Source organism: Carettochelys insculpta, chromosome 2 (assembly GCF_033958435.1).
Source record: "Carettochelys insculpta isolate YL-2023 chromosome 2, ASM3395843v1, whole genome shotgun sequence".
NCBI lineage: Eukaryota > Metazoa > Chordata > Testudines > Carettochelyidae > Carettochelys > Carettochelys insculpta.
Genome location: NC_134138.1, coordinates 162,739,056 through 162,756,234, shown reverse-complemented (window position 1 = coordinate 162,756,234; position 17,179 = coordinate 162,739,056). Strand labels below are relative to the sequence as shown.

Here is a 17,179-nt window from a genome sequence, read left to right as displayed (position 1 = left end):
GCAGTTTTACTGGCTTAAAATCTTCCCCAAGGGTCACTTCCCTCGGTTCAAAGGTGTTCCTTTGTTCTTCAGGTGCTGTAGCTGGTTGTGTATAGACCAAAAGGGAAGACTAACTAGGGGCTTCTGATCCTTGTTCTTATCCTTTTCCTTATTTTTGAGAATCATCTCCACTTGCGGTGCAGGAGAAAAAGTCTGTAGGGGTGGGACCCTCCAGCTGTTTCATTATCAGTATATAAATTTCTCACTCCGATCCTTTTTCCGCCCAATAACGGCTATTTAACCAGGCGGTGATTCATTTTATTTTGTTGACACCTGGTTGAGGCATCAGTTTGCCTTCTGTCCCTGAGGAACTGGTTTGTGGCTGCTTCCTCAGATTTGGAATGTGCCTTGGTAACATACAGTAGAACCTTATAACTTTACATAAGATGTTGCCGCATGTATTTTACCAGGACAATAATTATCTGTGAATTATGAGTTTTCAAATGATGATGCCTCTGAAGGCGTGGTTTGTACCAAATTTATCGTACCCTTGAAAAAGAAGAGAATATAGGGTTACAGACTCTCACACAGCAAAACATATTGCTGTATTGGCCACTGACAAGACGACACATTTTTCAGGAACTGCAAAAAAGCTCAATTCTGCAGTTTCACCATTGTTAAACCCTGCAAAGCGTATCCTCTTCATAGCTATTACCACAGGGTAATACTGTTTACAATTTACATAACTCCTGTGAAGTTTATAGTCTTGAGTATTAAGGAGGTAATAGGGTCCTAGGGAGATTTTAAACACTGCAGACACTGCTAGGGAGCTTCAGAAATCTGCAGGAGTAAACCAACCACACAGCCTCTAAGCTCCATCAAGTTCTTGTAAAGTTTGAGCTCCTCCATGGTGTGTAAGTGTCTTAGGAGCCCTGTGTAAGGTTTTATGGAATTTGATGCTGCTCTGCATGCTGGAGCTCATGAAAGAGTACAGCCAGCTTGGAGAAAGGCCGCTTGCCAGGAGTGAAAGCATCCTGATTAACAACTTTTCTTGCGAGAGAGCGATTCTAATGTGTAGTACCTATTTTCAAAGATAACAGCAATTTCTGCTCAACTTCTTGCTTGATACAGTACTTAATATTTCCTTTTGTGTCCTTCCTGCTCATTTCACTTTCTCAGTGGGTTTTCTTCAGCAATGCATTCATTTTGCCAAATTTTTCTTTGTAAATGTTTTACTGTTTTTAGACTGCTAGGTGCTGTGGTAATACAATTAATAATAAAACTACGGTTTCAGAAGTGGCCTCCTTCAGTAACAATCACAGTTCTGGTTTTCTTATGTAATTGTTTCCTACATGATTGTTAAAGACACCCATGAAAGCTTATGTGGGAATAAACCTGTTAGTCTTTTAAGGTGCCAAAGGCCTCCTTGTTGTGTTTGCAAATGCAGACTAACACTGCTACACCTCTGAGACTTGTTAGTGTGTAGTGATTAGCCCACTATTTCTGTAGCATCCGTTTCAAGCAGAAGATGTGTGCCTTTGAAAAGTGCCAGGAAAGGTGTGAACTTACTCTACTGAAGCTATATGATGGCTCGTACCTGCGTTCTGTGACTCCACCAACCACTAAACTGAGATTAAATAGAGCTGACTTTTCCTGTAAGCTTTGCAGTCAATGAACCATATTCATTAAAAATGTAAAGCAGTTTGAGATTCAACCAAGCTCATCCCTTTAGCATTCTGCACTGACATCATGCTAGTAACTTATGTTTCTGTGATGCACATGCAATTTCCCTTTTTCAGAAAAATGTTTCAATTCCCAAAGTCCGCAAACTTCACAAATTTAGTCCCCAAAAGTGTCTTTTAAATGCATGTGGCCTGCCAAAGGTTAATTGCTTATCTTGCTCACTGAGGCTTGCAGTTCCTGTGTCCGTCGCGCTCCCTTGTCTGGTGCATTGATGCCGTTGGCATTCTCTTGGGCCCACAGTGAATTGACAAAAGCTGGAAATCTTTTGGTTGCTGTCACTATAGGTCTCCAGCTGGCATCAGGCATGTCAATCTGTTATTTTCAGATGAATCTTCTAACTTTAATAACAACTTTCTTAAGCTCAGTCTCCTTATCCACAAACCTAAGGCATAGACTGCTAACATTTTCATTCCTGCTACACACACTTCAGTGTCACAGTGTATCCATCAAGTTTGCAATTTTTGTTAACACGGCTCTGAATTCTTTTTTAAATTTTGTGATCCCTCTACCACTGCCACTACCATTTTCCTTTGTTTTGGCTTAGAACCTGGCACATTTTTGTGGAATATTTGCACAGAAGCTAAAGAACGGCTACATAGATTCTCCTCCCCTTTGACTCCCTGCAATATTCTCTTGTCTACAAAAGCTACCAGAAGATTCTCTGAGTTCTTTGATGGAAACAATGGATTATAACATCCATGTGACCATTCAATGCACATTTACTGCACTTAATACAAGAATAATTGTCAAACATAGAATACAGTTTAACAGTCTTTTCCACTCATCTATCATCAGATCATCTTTTCTGCATTCCTCTTCACATACCTTTTGTAGACTAAATTAATACCAACAGTGATTAGTTATCCAGCAGTATACAGGCTTTTTTCTCATTCCTTGGTTCCTCTGTTGCAACTGCAATCACAGTAGGGACGATAGTGGTTTTTGTGACAGACGTACCTCAGACCACCAAGTCCTTTCACGCAGGCCACTGAAAAAGCTCGTTGCTTGGTTTTTTAACAGACAATCTATTGTAGCAGTAAAGGCCTGTAGGTCTCATGAACAATCACTTGAACCATCTAATCCACTGTCTCCTGCCCCTGCTGGTCTGATGGCTTTATAGCAAATTCCTGTGATGATTTTGTTTCTTGTTCTGTCTTATGAGTTGGTTTTACTTGTGAGTTTGTTGTAAAATTTGCTAGAAACTAAATGTCAAAAGAGCGGGTACAGCCTGGGCAGCAGCAGTGCTATTCTGCCCTTCCTGCCCATATGAAAGTGGATTTGTGTCCACTTGCATCCATTCCTTCTCGTTACTGTGGAGACCTCCAGTGGGGACCTCAATGAACAATAGGTGTGATACTGATTCATGGGGTGTGGAAGCTAGACTGATCTTAGTGACTTACTTCAGAAAAGCAGCCAAACACCAATGACATCTCCATACACCCTGTCATGCCACGTGCTGTCATAATTCATAAGTTACCATTGCTACAGTTAACCTGGGGCAAAGTCCTAGCAAGAAGAGAGAGAGTGGATTATTGGGCCAATCAGTTTATTATCTTTTGTGAAACGCCAGCACAGCACAAACTACTCCTATCTGAAGCAAGGAAAAATGTAGCTCTTCTGTGCAAGTGTTACTAGCTAAATGGAGGAGAAGGGCTCAAACCACCTCCCGAGGATCAGAAGTGACGTTTATGGACTGTCAGTGGCATTACGCAGCTACAGGGGCAGGGTTAGGAGAGAGGCTGGAAGGAAGATGGTGCAAAGATGGACTACAACATTTGGAGATAACTAAGCAATTGGAGAAAGCAGGGAAGGAGTTGAATCCTTGAGAAGCATGAAGAACTCTGGGTGCATAATACTGTTACTATGGTTTGGTGGCATTTTGCACCCCATTAGCTCAGGTATAAATGATGGTACAAGCTGCAAGGCAGGGAAGAATCAGTCCCTAGAGCGTCTCAGGTTCTATGTAGAAAGAGAAGATAGACTCAGCCAGTATCATTTTCCTGTTTTGTGTCAATACATACATGCTAAAGAATGCACCAGGAAAAAAATTATGCCATCACCATTCAAATGTGAATGCAGTGACAAAAGGGATAGTACAATTTATAATTATACCACACATATGTTGTGGTTTGTTCTTAATCTACCAAAAAGACTCCAGGAGTTAGGAAAATATTATTTATTATTATTTTGGCTGCAAGGTAGCTTAAAATTCCAGAGTAACTTTTGCTACCTATGATCTTCGTATGCTTTACTAATTGTGTGAAATTTAATGGTTACATCTGGAATTGAGCCCAGGTCTTATTCTGTCTCCTAAGCAAACATTCTTCATCCAAATGAATTATCACATCAGTGGGAATTTTGTTTTCCCAGTTACTCTTGTAATCCACCATGTGAACTGATGCGTGTAAAACACTGAAGTTAAAACAGGTCATCTAAAACAAGTGCTCTTCTCTTCTCTCCAGTTACCAGCTAAGACAGAAGTTGTTCCAGCTTTTTAGTGCTGAGCGGCAACGCAGAGAAGATGAATACAAATGGAGGCAAGAGACTGCTGCCTTTTTCATCCAGGTCGCTTGGAAGAAACAGCTGAACCATGGCCTTCTGAAATCAGTGTCTTCATGTAAAAATCTAAAATCCATAAATAAAAGCAACTCAGCCATAAAAACTAGCAAGAAATCTCTCCTTAAGCAGATCTATGGTAATTATCTTGTGGCAGTAGCAATTTGAAATTTCAGAATTTAAGTGCTCAATTATTGGAGCTTTTGTAATTAATAGTATTTCTAGATTTTGAGATCTGCTAAAGATGTAATAATTCCCAAGTTACAGCACCAAAGTTAGAAATCCACTTTCTGTGCACAGATAAATCCAAGGGTTTGTTTTCTTCAGGGGAGGGAGAAATGCTGTTTGGATACTTTCAATGTTAAAAAATCAAGGGTTTAGAAATTATTTTGCTCCTAAAACTGTAAGGGTCACTGCATATAGTATTCCAGAACAGGTGTCCCCTCAGCCAGCCAGATATCTCCCCATACTTATACTAGACCTGCTCACAAGGTAATTCAGGAGTGGACTGAGCAGTTGCATTGGACATGTGGGATCCCTGAACAACTTGGTTGTTTTCATGTTTGAAAATAGCCCAAACTTTTCTCTGTTTTTTTAAAATTTGAATTTTCCTTGTTAAGGTAAGTGTCTTTTGTAATTGAGGTTTAACTTAGTTTCTAATTGTTCTGAGAGAATGTAACTTTGTTGGAATAGCTTAGATTATTCTCATGATAGTGCATATCAATTTTATGTCAAATATATGACCTACAGATGAGTGAATCTGACAGAGTAGGGGAGAAAAACCTTTCGTAAGTACTATTATTATTACTACTATTAATACCTTCAGTGCTATTCTGAGTTTGAATCCGATGATTGAGAGACATGATATGCTAGATATGTGTATTTCAAAATTGAGCAGATAAATATCTAACACTGAATTGGATGCAGGTTTACTCTGTAATTATTCAACCAAATGCTAGGGAAAACTTGAAATATGGCCAAGTATATTTCCTTTTTATGTTGAAATTACAAACTTTACCCAGAATTGCTTGAAATTCCATTATGGATCATGGTAACTATTTTCCACTGAGAGACTCTTTATGGTAAACACAAAGACTTACCATAAAATAGCCTTATGATTAAAATAAGGCTGTAGTTGACAGTGAAATGGCCTGTACCTGTATATAAATGCACCTGTGCATGAATTTATAAGAATGTGCATGTTTTTTTTCTTACAGGGCCCTCTCAAGAAGGAAAAATTTGCAATCCAGCAAGACCTTCTTCAAAGCATAAGCTTTCGGATATGCACATGATCTCAGGTAAGGGTTAAGGCCTTAGTGAACCTTTAGAAGCATTTATGGCTTTTTAAAATGTGTTGTGTAGCTTTGTTTCCTTCATTTTTCTTTCATGTCAAGCCATCTAAAATTATAGGAGTAGTAAATAAAACCAAAAAATGCGGTAATCAGGTTAATATCCAGTCTAAGGTATCCATGTGCTATCACTCAGGAGAGCTGGGTCTGTGTCACAGCTTTTGGACTTTTGAGTATTATATTTTAATTTTTTCTTTAATATTAACTTGTTTATATAACAAAATATGCTCAAAGAAATGTGAGTAGAAAAATCCCTTATATGTCATGACATTATACATAGGGATGAGATTTAAACTCACCTGTGCACAAACATATGCGTACAACTGAACTCTATCAGCACAAGTTTCTGGTGGCTATAGGGAAGTACAGATATCACCTTTCTACACACGTTGGGCATTTGTGAACATCAGTTAGACAAGTACACTTATGTATATGCATTTGTGGACACAGTTGATCACATCTGACCATACTGCCCAGACACCAATCTGGCTTGCTGGTTAGATCTCTTTTTTACAATGGCGTATCTCTGAACCCAACTCCTCGTGAGATTTGGCTGGTGCTTTTCCTGCAGAATAACATTTTTTTTAAAATCCCTGTTCTTGTGATGCTCTATAGTTGAGGGAAAGTGTTAGTGGGCTGTGGGGGTTGACAGTTACAGATAGTAGGTGATGAAGACAAAGAGTCAGGAAGAAAATGATTTGTTTGGTTGTACCACTGAGCCATGCTCTAGCAGCAAGTAGGTTATTGGCGAACTTTTCTGGCACTCTGAAAGGCCTCTGCTTTTGGCCTCATTACCTCACAGCAGAGCCGCAGTGTTACTAGGAGCTGACTACTACACACCCTCACTGGGGATGCTGGCTGCATGGCCCTTTTTGATCGGTGCATTTGTGCATCACCTCTAAAGGTCCACAGCTAGGAAGCCATAAATGCTGCACACTCACATGCTATGTTTAGACATAGGGAAAAGCAGTTGGGCGTTATTGATGCATTGCAGGGAGCGTCTGTGGTACAGGTGGCGGGGGTAGTGGGCAGAGTGTGATTTTTTTTATCTCTACTCTTTTTAATTACTGTGGCTCAGTTTCCCTCCTGCTCCCAAGATGCCTACTCCACACTCTGCCTTTACCACCACTGTTCTGTGCTGCAAAGTGCTAGGTAAAAAATGGAGGATCTTCCTCCCGAGAGCCGTGTGCTGCACACATTCTCTCCCTTGTCTGCAGACTGCAGTGATAAAAACAACTTGTTCTTTTTATACCTGTTACCTCCTGCAGAGCCAGTCCAACTCCCACAACAACTGGGCTCCTGTTCCTCCTTGTGCATCAGCTACAGAATTGTTTAGTACGTTCTAATTACTTATACCTGTGCACAGCCACAGCAGGCACGAGTTTTTCCAAATGGCTGATGGAGAAAGAGGCCCCTGGAGCTGTGCACACGCAACGGTCGCTTACTGGCCGTAGTGCAGAAGATGAGTAGAATCCAGCTGGATTCAGATCCCATGTTGAATGCACAGAAAAAGAGAAGTTACTCACCGTAGTAACGGTGGTTCTTCGAGATGTGTCCCCGTGGGTGCTCCAGAATAGGTGACGGGCTCGCCCGGCGCCGCAGATCGGATCTTCCAAGCAGTTTCTGCCGGACCGCGCATGCGCCGGCGCGCGCCGCTCCCTTGCGCGCTCCTGGCCACGTGCACGATCCGGTCCCCGCCAGTTCCTCGACCAACCGCCTCGGGTGCCCCTGCAAAACACTAACAGAGATCCGGAGCGGGGAGGATGGGCGGGTAGTGGAGCACCCACGGGGACACATCTCGAAGAACCACCGTTACTACGGTGAGTAACTTCTCTTTCTTCTTCGAGTGTCCCCATGGGTGCTCCACAATAGGTGACTACCCAGCAGTAACCCAAGATAGGAGGTGGGTAATCGGATTATGTGCAGCTTGTCCCCGAGAGGACCGCTGCAGAGAGACGGGTATCCTCTTGGAATACCCTGTGAAGGGCGTAATGTTCGGCGAAGATGTCGTAGGATGACCAGGTCGTCGCTCTGCAAATGTCTTTTAACGCAACGCCCTTGAAAAAGGCTGTTGATGCCGCCACCGCCCTGGTGGAATGAGCCCTGGGAGTGGCTGATAAAGGAGTCTTTTTGAGCTCGTAGCACATTTTTATGCAGGATACAATGTGCTTTGAGATTCTCTGCGAGGAGAGACCCTCTCCTTTCGATTTGGGAGCGAGGGAGACTAGGAGTCTATCCGTTTTCCGGAAGGACTTGGTCCTGTCTACGTAGAAGGCTAGCGCCCTCCTCACGTCCAGGAGGTGTAGGCGCGCCTCTTCGTTGGAGTTATGAGGCTTTGGATAAAACGAGGGTAGAACAATAGGTTCGTTAATGTGAAACTCGGAAGAAACTTTGGGAACAAAGGCTGGATGCAGCCGTATGGTTACCGCCTCCTTGGAAAAAACAGTGCAGGGTGGCGTTGCCATGACTGCTGCGAGCTCGCTCACCCTACGAGCTGACGTAATTGCAAGAAGAAAGGTCGTCTTTATTGTAAGGAGGCGGAGGGGAACCGTGGCCAAGGGCTCGAACGGTGGTCCCATTAGCGTGGTAAGCACCAGGTCCAAGTTCCACGAAGGTGGAATCGGTTTCCGAGGGGGGAATAGGTTTACCAACCCTTTGAGGAACCTGGTAACCATAGGGTGGGCGAACACCGTGTGCCCTTCCTCCTCATGTCTGAACGCCGAGATGGCGGCAAGGTGGACCTTCAACGAGGATAGCGAGTGTCCTCCTCTCTTGAGGTCCAGTAAATACTCTAGTATTGTAGGTATAGGCACCAAAAGCGGGGCCAGCTGTTTGGTAGAACACCAAGCCGTGAAGCGAGTCCATTTTTGCTTGTAGGTCTTCCTGGTGGAAGTCCTCCTGCTACTTTCTAGGACTTGCTGTACTTCCACTGTGCATGTGCTCTCTAGGGAGCTGAGCCATGGATTAACCACGCTTGCAGTCGCAGGCTTTGGGGGTGCGGGTGCACTATGGACCCCTGGGCTAGCGTGAGCAGATCCGGAGCCACCGGAAGAGGCATCGGTGGACGGTCCGACATGCGCAGGAGTAGGGGGAACCATTGTTGTCGATCCCACGTTGGGACTATTAGGATCATCCGGGCCCTTTCCCTCCTGGCTTTCTGCAAGACTTTGTGGATCAGCACTGTGGGAGGAAACGCATAAAGCAGGGGGCCCCTCCACGGGATCGCGAACGCGTCCCCCAGGGACCCCCATCCCAGTCCTGCCCTGGAGCAGAATCGTGGGCACTTCTTGTTGTGCTGAGTGGCAAACAGGTCTATTTGGGGAAAACCCCATGCGTGGAAAATCGGCCGTAGCATATCGGGACGGATCTGCCACTCGTGTGTGAGTGCAAAACGCCTGCTCAGCTGGTCTGCCTTCACATTGTGCGCACCCGGCAAGTATGAGGCTTTCAAGATTATATTGTTGGCGATGCACCAGTTCCATAAGCGGATTGCTTCCGCGCATAAGGCACGGGATCGAGCTCCTCCTTGCCTGTTTATATAAAACATGGTGGAGGTATTGTCCGTACTGATCCCGACGACTTTGCCTTGTATGTGGTCTCGAAAGTGTCTGCAGGCGTTGAACACTGCTCTGAGCTCCAGTATATTTATGTGTAGTGACTGTTCCGTGGGTGACCACAGTCCTTGAGTCACCTCTTCGCCCATGTGCGCTCCCCACCCTATGAGGGAGGCATCTGTAGTGAGAAAAACCGATATTTGCAGCTGGTGGAAAGGTACCCCTGTTAGCAGGTTCCTGGGGTTTACCCACCATTGTAGGGATTTGCGCACCCCGGCTGTGGGCGACACCACCCTGTGAACGGTGTGTACTGCCGGTTTGTATACACTCGCCAGCCAGTGCTGCATGCTGCACATGTGTAACCTGGCGTTCTGTACTACGAACGTCGCCGCTGCCATGTGGCCCAGCAGCTGCAAGCACTTCAAGACCGGCACCGTAGGGCTGAAGGTGATGACCTGCACGAGGGAACCGATGGCCCGAAAGCGAGCCTCTGGTAGATATACTCTCGCTGTAACCAAGTTTATGCGAGCCCCTACGAACTCTATGTCCTGTGTGGGGTCTATTTTTGATTTTGCCAGATTGATAACCAGGCCGAGTGAAGAGAACGTGTTTGCTGTGACGCGTATCATGCGCAGAACCTCCCCCTTCGAGGCCCCTTTGAACAGGCAGTCGTCCAGATACGGGAAAATAAATACCCCCTGTCTGTGCAGGTAGGCTGAAACCACTGCCAAGGTCTTGGTGAAGACTCTGGGGGCCGAGGACAGGCCAAACGGTAGGACCTTGTATTGGAAGTGTTCGTTGCCTACCATGAACCAGAGGAATCGCCGGTGAGCCGGATGGATAGTTATGTGGAAGTACGCGTCTTGTAAATCGAGGGCTGCGAACCAGTCTCCATCGTCCAGTGCTGTAAGGATGGAGGCGATTGTGGTCATCCGAAAACGTTGCTTGCGCAGGTACCTGTTGAGGCCGCGAAGGTCTAAGATGGGCCTCCAGCCTCCTGTCTTTTTCTCCGTGAGGAAGTACCTGGAGTAGAACCCTTTCCCTTGCAGTTGCTCTGGCACTCTTTCCACTGCCCCTATGAGCATGAGATGGTCCACCTCCTGCCTGAGCCTCGCTACATGGGAGGCCTCCTGGAGGTAGGCCTTGGGTGGAGGTCGTGACGGTGGGAGCGACTGGAAGGGGATGGCGTACCCCGTGGCTATGATCTTCAGCAGCCATTTGTCTGTGGTGATCCTTTGCCACTGGTCGTAGAATGGTCGGAGGCGATGGTGGAATAGTCGCTTCGGATGACCTTGTGCGATGGTAGTGATGGCGCAGCCCTGGATCTGTATGTCAAACTTGTGGCCTTTGGCCCTGCCCCGAGGACGCCCGGCTCTGTTGTGAGCGTCGCCTGGGAGTTCTGTACTGCTGGTGCTGTTGATGTCGCCCTTGCTCGTAACCCCTGTGGTACTGGGGGCGCTGTTGCTGGTACTGGTACCGTCTTTGTTGAGGGTAGTACCTTTTCTTTGTGTATGGAGGGGTGTAAATCCCCAGGGTCCTGAGTGTGGCTCTTGAATCTTTACTGGAATGAAGGACCGAGTCAGTTGATTCAGCAAACAGCTTCTACGAGTCGAAGGGAAGGTCAACTATCTTCGCCTGCAGATCCCTCAGTATACCCGAAGTCTGGAGCCAGGACTCCCTTCGCATCACCACTGCGGTTGCTGTGGAACGTGCTGCTGTGTCCGCAACGTCCAGGGCGATCTGAACTCCCGTCCTCGAGGCCGCGTAGCCTTCTTGCACTATGGCCTTGAGCACCGGCTTTTTGTCCTCTGGAAGCGAGTCCATGAGGGAGGTTAACCTGGAATAGTTGTCGAAATTATGGTTCGCTAAGTGCGCTGCGTAATTTGCCATTCGCAACGTTAAAGTGGAGGAGGAGTAGACCTTTCTGCCGAACAGCTCTAGCTTCTTGGCATCTTTGTCTGTTCCCCCTGTCCTGAATTGAGATGTCTTTGATCTTTGTTGCGACGACTCCACCACCAAGGAATTTGGCTGTGGGTGGCTGAACAGGAACTCCATGCCCTTCGCCGGCACGAAGTATTTCTTATCCGCTCTCTTTTGGACAGGCGGAATAGTCGTAGGGGTCTGCCATATCGTAGTGGCGGACTCTAAGATCGCTTCATCAAGCGGTATTGCTACTCTGGAGGAGGCCGGAGGTCTCAAATTTTTGAGGAGCTTATGGTGTTTCTCTTGCACCTCTGCTGTCTGGATGCCTTGCGTGAAGGCCACCCTCTTAAACAGCTCTTGAAACTGTTTGAGATCGTCCGGAGGATGGACGTCCCCCGGAGCCGGAGCCTCGTCCGGGGAGGAGAGCGATGAACCGCTGGGGTACGTCTCTCTGGACCCTTCCGGTTCCTGCTGGTGATGGTACACCCTCTCACTAGAGGTTTGCGAGGGAAAATCTCGGGGTTCCATAACCAGTCCCCCCTGAGATGCTTGAGTCTCTGTCCCCGGTCGTAATTGCCCTCAGGGGTACGAGATCGTCTGTGGGGATCTTTCCCTAGTAGATTGCCGATGGTGTCTATGCCCTGCGTGGTAGGGGCGACCATGGCAGTATAGGCACTGTTCTTGGGAAAGTGACCTAGACCACTCCCTTGGTGTGTACCCTCTGCGTCTGGGGGAGGGAGATCGTCGAGACACTGGAGAGAGCGATTTTGCATAATAGTCCAGCGGTTCAAACCCCAGGAAGGGTGAAGGTGGTCCCAGCCAGGGTGAGGCTGGTTGCAAAAATGGAGAAGGGGGCTCCGGGTAGGTTAGGGGGGACCCCTGCCTTCTGGTTGGAGTCTGCAACATAAGCAGAGGGCTGTGAGAAAGCAGCTCCACAGCCCTGTCCGGAGAGGGGCTGCAATGCCTCCTCTTGTGTGCAGCCTTCCCCCTCCCTGGAGGAGGTAACTCCGCCCCCTGACGCACAGGGGATCCTGGCCCCGTCCGCACTGTGCTCGGCACGCTCGAAGGCGGTGCCACACGTGCGGTGTCCTTCTGCGCCTGCAGGCTGCGTGCCTGCGCGCTCTGCACCGCCGGTTCCCCGGGGGTCGGTGCCGCTGCCTGCGGTGCAGCCGGTACCGGTGCTTGTTTAGCCGCCACCCTGCCTGCGGTGCGGGGCGGCTGGCTGATTATCGGAGGCTGAGCCGCTTCCACATGGCTCTCCGTGCCGCCGCCGATCAGCTGTTGCTGCGGCTGGTGGCTGCTCGCTCCTCCCGTCCCGCTCGCTGTTGCTGCCGGCAGGGATCGGGCTGGGGAGGCTTTCCTCCGTTTTTGCACTGATGGGGTGAGGAAGGCAGCTTTCCTTTTATGGGCCCCGGAGGGTCCCTCCTGCTGCGGCCGCTCCGGCACGTCTGGCTGGAGGGCCTTATCAAAAAGCAGCATTTTAAGCCGCATCTCCCTGTCTCTCCTTGCTCTGGCTGTTAATTTAGCACAGAAGGAGCATTTCTGTGCAACATGGGACTCCCCAAGGCACCTTATGCATAGACTGTGCCCATCGGACGCTGGCATCGCCTCTCGGCAGGACTCACATTTTTTAAATCCTGAAGAGGACATTGTTGGTGAGTCTTTCAGTTGTTAAACGGGTACTTAGCACCTTCTCTGTGCTGTTTTCCCCTTCCGATGGCCTGCCGCAGCAGGAGGGCTGATGGCCCTATGCTCCTGGCCTCCGGCGCTTGTTACTGGGACTGGATTGAAGCTGTCCCGCTTGTAGTTTGTTTGTTGCTTTAATTATTTTTTTTTTTTTTGCAAAAATAACAACCGGCTAACTTGCAGTAGCCTAAGTACTTGAAAAACTTTAAAGAAAAACAGTTAAAGTCATTGAATACGCTACTTGGCCTTAGCCTAGTTCGGATTCCGTCTGCAGCCGACGGCGGTTAAGAGGAACTGGCGGGGACCGGATCGCGCACATGGCCAGGAGCGCGCAAGGGAGCGGCGCGCGCCGGCGCATGCACGGTCCGGCAGAAACTGCTTGGAAGATCCGATCTGCGGCGCCGGGCAAGCCCGACACCTATTGTGGAGCACCCACGGGGACACTCGAAGAAGAACATGTTTTTACTACTTATTCCTATTTCAGTGTAGGGTCCCTTTCTGCTACCATTTAGGTTGATGAAACACATTTGATCTGGGGATCAGAGCCCACAGTGCCATGGTTACACTCACTCTGCAGAGCGGAACTCTGCTTAGTGACTGTACTTAAAAGGATAAAATGTGAGCTCTAAAACCCCTTTCACTTCAGCCTTTTGCATTTGGATATAGTTTTCCTACATACAGCATCCAAGGCAGCAGGGCAGGTTGAGGGATGGAAGGAAAATGGCCATGCCTCTGGCCCTTTCCCCAAGTACCCGAATGCCCCTTAGGAAGGGTGAGCATGTGCTCACCTCTTTCCACTGCTACAGTCACAACACTGGGGCTGTTCAATCTTTATAGCTTTGTTCTCATAAGCAACCCAGCTCGGCTGCTGAAAGGCATCCAGGCCCCCAGGAGTACAGGTGTGTGAAGGGATTCTGATAGTTAAAGAAAAAATTATGCCCCCCTCCCTGCAACGTAGATGAGAGAGAATGTGGAAAATACCCATAGCCTTTGCCCTGCTATTGTCCTGATTTCAGGCCTTAGAGACTCCTGAAAAACTGTATTTCAACAGTTTGTTTTAATGAACTGAAAATCATGCAACCCTGTTCCAGTAGCAGTACGTTAACCTAAGACGGGCCCTTGAGTGTGGTTGGCCTGCACCAACTCGTGTGTGTCTTAATCCAGTCTTGGAGCATGTTTTAATGCTAGATTAGATCAGGCCCTTAGCAGCATAGGATTGTTCTTTGCAGTGCTTTACTCACAACTAGGCCTGCTTCTGGGGGAGAGGGTAATTCTTAGTCAATCCTTGGCTTTTCTGCTAAAACTATGCACCAAGATGCTCATAGGATGTGGACACAGCGGGCACATGAGCTGAAGTAAGAGGGGCTGAGCAATAATTTTGATGGGAGGCTGCTCCAGGAATTTGGTGAGTGGTCAAGGGCCGCACTCCTCTATGATATTAATGGAGAAAGTGTGAGATCTGGAACAGGGGTTGGGTGCAGAAGGGATTGTGGGGCAGTGGATTGGTATGGGGCTGGGTGGAGAGGGTTGGGATGTAGGATCTGAGCAGGTGTTTGTGAGAGGTAACATCAGGGTCTTATTGGTGGCCTGGCCAAGCACAGACTTTACCTGAATATTATTTATTATTAATTTTTTATTTAAAATATTTACTTATTTATTAATAATTAATTTTTATTATGTATTGATTTGGAATTCCAGAGATTAAACCTTAAGTTTTGTTGTTTGCTTTTTATAAAGTTTATTAATATTAAAGATGAGAACAGAACAACAATTAAAGATATACAGGTGTTTACAATACAAACAAAGAGAATGTTCCAGGTCCATCCCTAGTTACATGGGGCATTTAATTTTTTTAATCATGCTATAGCTAACCTCACGGATAGAGAGACAGAGTTTCCAGGACCAAGGTGGGTTAAAGAGGCCTACCTCATGGTGGTTGTTACCAGCTTTTACGGTGGGGATCCTCTACCGGAGGTTCCCCTAATTCCTTTGTCCCTGAGGGCAATCTGGGTTCCAGGCTACATTTATTTAGGCCTATTTTACTGCTCGTTAGAGCTGTTACTAACAACTGGGGCCTGATCCCCTAGCCGGGCGAGGTCTTACCTAAGCAGAGTCCTCACAGAGCATAGAGGTATTCAGGCAATCCAGTGTATGGACGTCACAGATGGTCCCTGTATCTTGTTGTTTGGACTGGCAATGGCAGGCACTCAGCCGTCCTATCAGGCATCCCCAGAATGGCAAGCTTAATGCCTTTAAGGTACCTTGTCCTCAAGCTCGCAATGAGTGACTGGCCAATGAGGCCTTTTATACTCGCAGCTCATAATCATATTCTGGGTTTTTCTCCCCTCTCATTGTGCCATTGTCTCGCTCACCATGCTAAACTTATTATTCTGTTTTTATGCTTTCTATGGTAATTTTTGCTGTGATGGCAGTTTTTCAATTGGTGGTTTAAAGGTTGGTACGATAACCTGATTAGGCGCTCTTATTTCCATTGGCTGGCCTCTGCTTATTCGCTTAACTTAAACAGAAATAATTTTTTATATATAGGATATAAAATTATAACATCAGCAAGTATAAAAGCATTAGCTTAACTGATAAAGTCTTAATAGAATATGGCTTCCATATCTTGCAGTTACATATGTGGTTTAGTATGTTTCCTGCTTGCATGCAGCCTTACTTGTTGCATGGTTTCCTGAAGCTTGCGGCCTAGCTTGTACTCATAAAGCTCCTTAGGCTAAGCGGCCTAGGTGAGTTCTGGAGCCTTTCTAAATTTACCCTGAAGTGTTGTGACCTAGAGCAGTTTGCAGGAGCGGAAGCAGTGTTTGGGTTGTGACCTGTTACAGAGGATTGGGGACGGGGGTGTGGGTGCAGGACCAGAGATGCAGAAGGTTAGGGGGAGGTAAGGTGCCAGGTCCTGGCTCTTGGCAGGAAGCACTTACCTTAGATGGCTCCTGGCCAGCAGCCCAGCGGGAGCCTTGTACCGTCTCCCTGCCAGCCACATCCCTGTATGCTGCTCAAAGTGGCCGGCTGCAGGGGCCATGTGCGTCTTTGGGGGCCTCTGTGTGCTGCCCTGGCCCCACACAATCTTGGAAGCTGTGAGATTGTGCTCAGGGCACTTGGGGCAGCATGCAAATCATCTCCAGGGGCACACAGCTCTCTGGGATGCACATGAGCCCACAATCGGCTACTTCAAGCAGAATACAGAGGCATGGCTGGGCTGCAGGACGATGGCAGGATGGATGCAATCTAGGGGTCATATTTTGCCCATCCCTGAACTAAGATCAGGTAACTTCTGTTCCTGTCACTGCAAAAGGCCTTCTGAAAGACTTTGGGTATGCCACTTCAGTGACGTGCCTCCATTTCTCCATCTGTAAAATGGGATCAGTGATGTTGATTTGGTCTTTGTAAAATATCATATAAAAGCTAAGCATATTAGGTAAGAGGTAAAGTCGTAGACCTCACTGCTACCAGGAGCCATACTGACATTTCTAGATGTGGCTAATGAAGTTGTATCTTTGGTGTGTGCTTCAAACAACGTGTGCAGGTCTTGTTTCCCCAGCTGTGAGGATTTAGATACATCAGAGCTAAATACATAGCATTGAAACCAAAATACCATCATGACTGGAGAACAGGACATGAGAACAGAGAAAAAGGAGCTACACTTTATAGTCCACCTGAGAACAGTTTGTAAATAGCTTTAAGCTCATGAAGGAAAATTGTTTCTTGAGATGGCAGGTCAAGTAGCAGTGGCTAAGGAGGAACTAGGTGAAGATAGAATTTGAGATCTAATTTTCAAAAAGCTCAGTCAGTGAATAGTGAACTAGAGGACAGGTATTACTAGCACTGTTCTGCATTTATTTAGTGACTAGTTCAATAAAAGGTAGCAGAGATGATGCAATCATCATGTTTTCCAAAAGGAGAGGGTTAATTTGAATGGCCAAAGTGGTCCTTTCTTGTCATACAAGCTGTGATTCAAAAACCAGACCAGCCATAGCTACAACATTGTGTACCTGATTTTAAATGTTTGATATTAGAACAATAATTTAAGGAAACTAAAAAGTTACCAAGCTTTTTTAACACTCTGACTTGTTCCCAGAACTCTCTCCAGTCATAGGAGTGTCTTACAGCAATGCTGCTCTTAAATTTACATTAAAATGGTAGATAAATTTCTGTCTCACTAGACAGGCTCTTGCTTGCACAATTGAAGATAATACCCTTGGCTCATTCTGAACATAAGCTAGAAACCTATCAGGTGTTTAATCTGACACGTTTTGCATGCAGAATTATGGAACTGCTGAACATAGATTTTTAAAACAAATAGGGTTCTGGTTAGTTCTTTCATTTTAGGGGCAACAAATCTCCCTGCTCTTGTCTTTTAACAAAACAGCA

General features: G+C 46.7%; 1 protein-coding gene across 6 annotated transcripts in view; it reads left to right on the top strand.

The window, feature by feature from the left end:
* INVS (inversin) overlaps nt 1-17,179 on the top strand; it is a 178,154-nt gene that overhangs the window by 155,096 nt on the left and 5,879 nt on the right. For 5 of the 6 annotated variants that reach the window (XM_074987955.1, XM_074987954.1, XM_074987959.1 and 2 more), the window contains 2 exons: nt 4,185-4,417; nt 5,496-5,576. In XM_074987955.1, coding sequence (XP_074844056.1) covers nt 4,185-4,417; nt 5,496-5,576 — 314 coding nt within the window. Of the gene's footprint in view, nt 1-4,184; nt 4,418-5,495; nt 5,577-17,179 lie in introns of those variants that run through there. The other variant, XR_012644533.1, reaches the window with a different exon arrangement.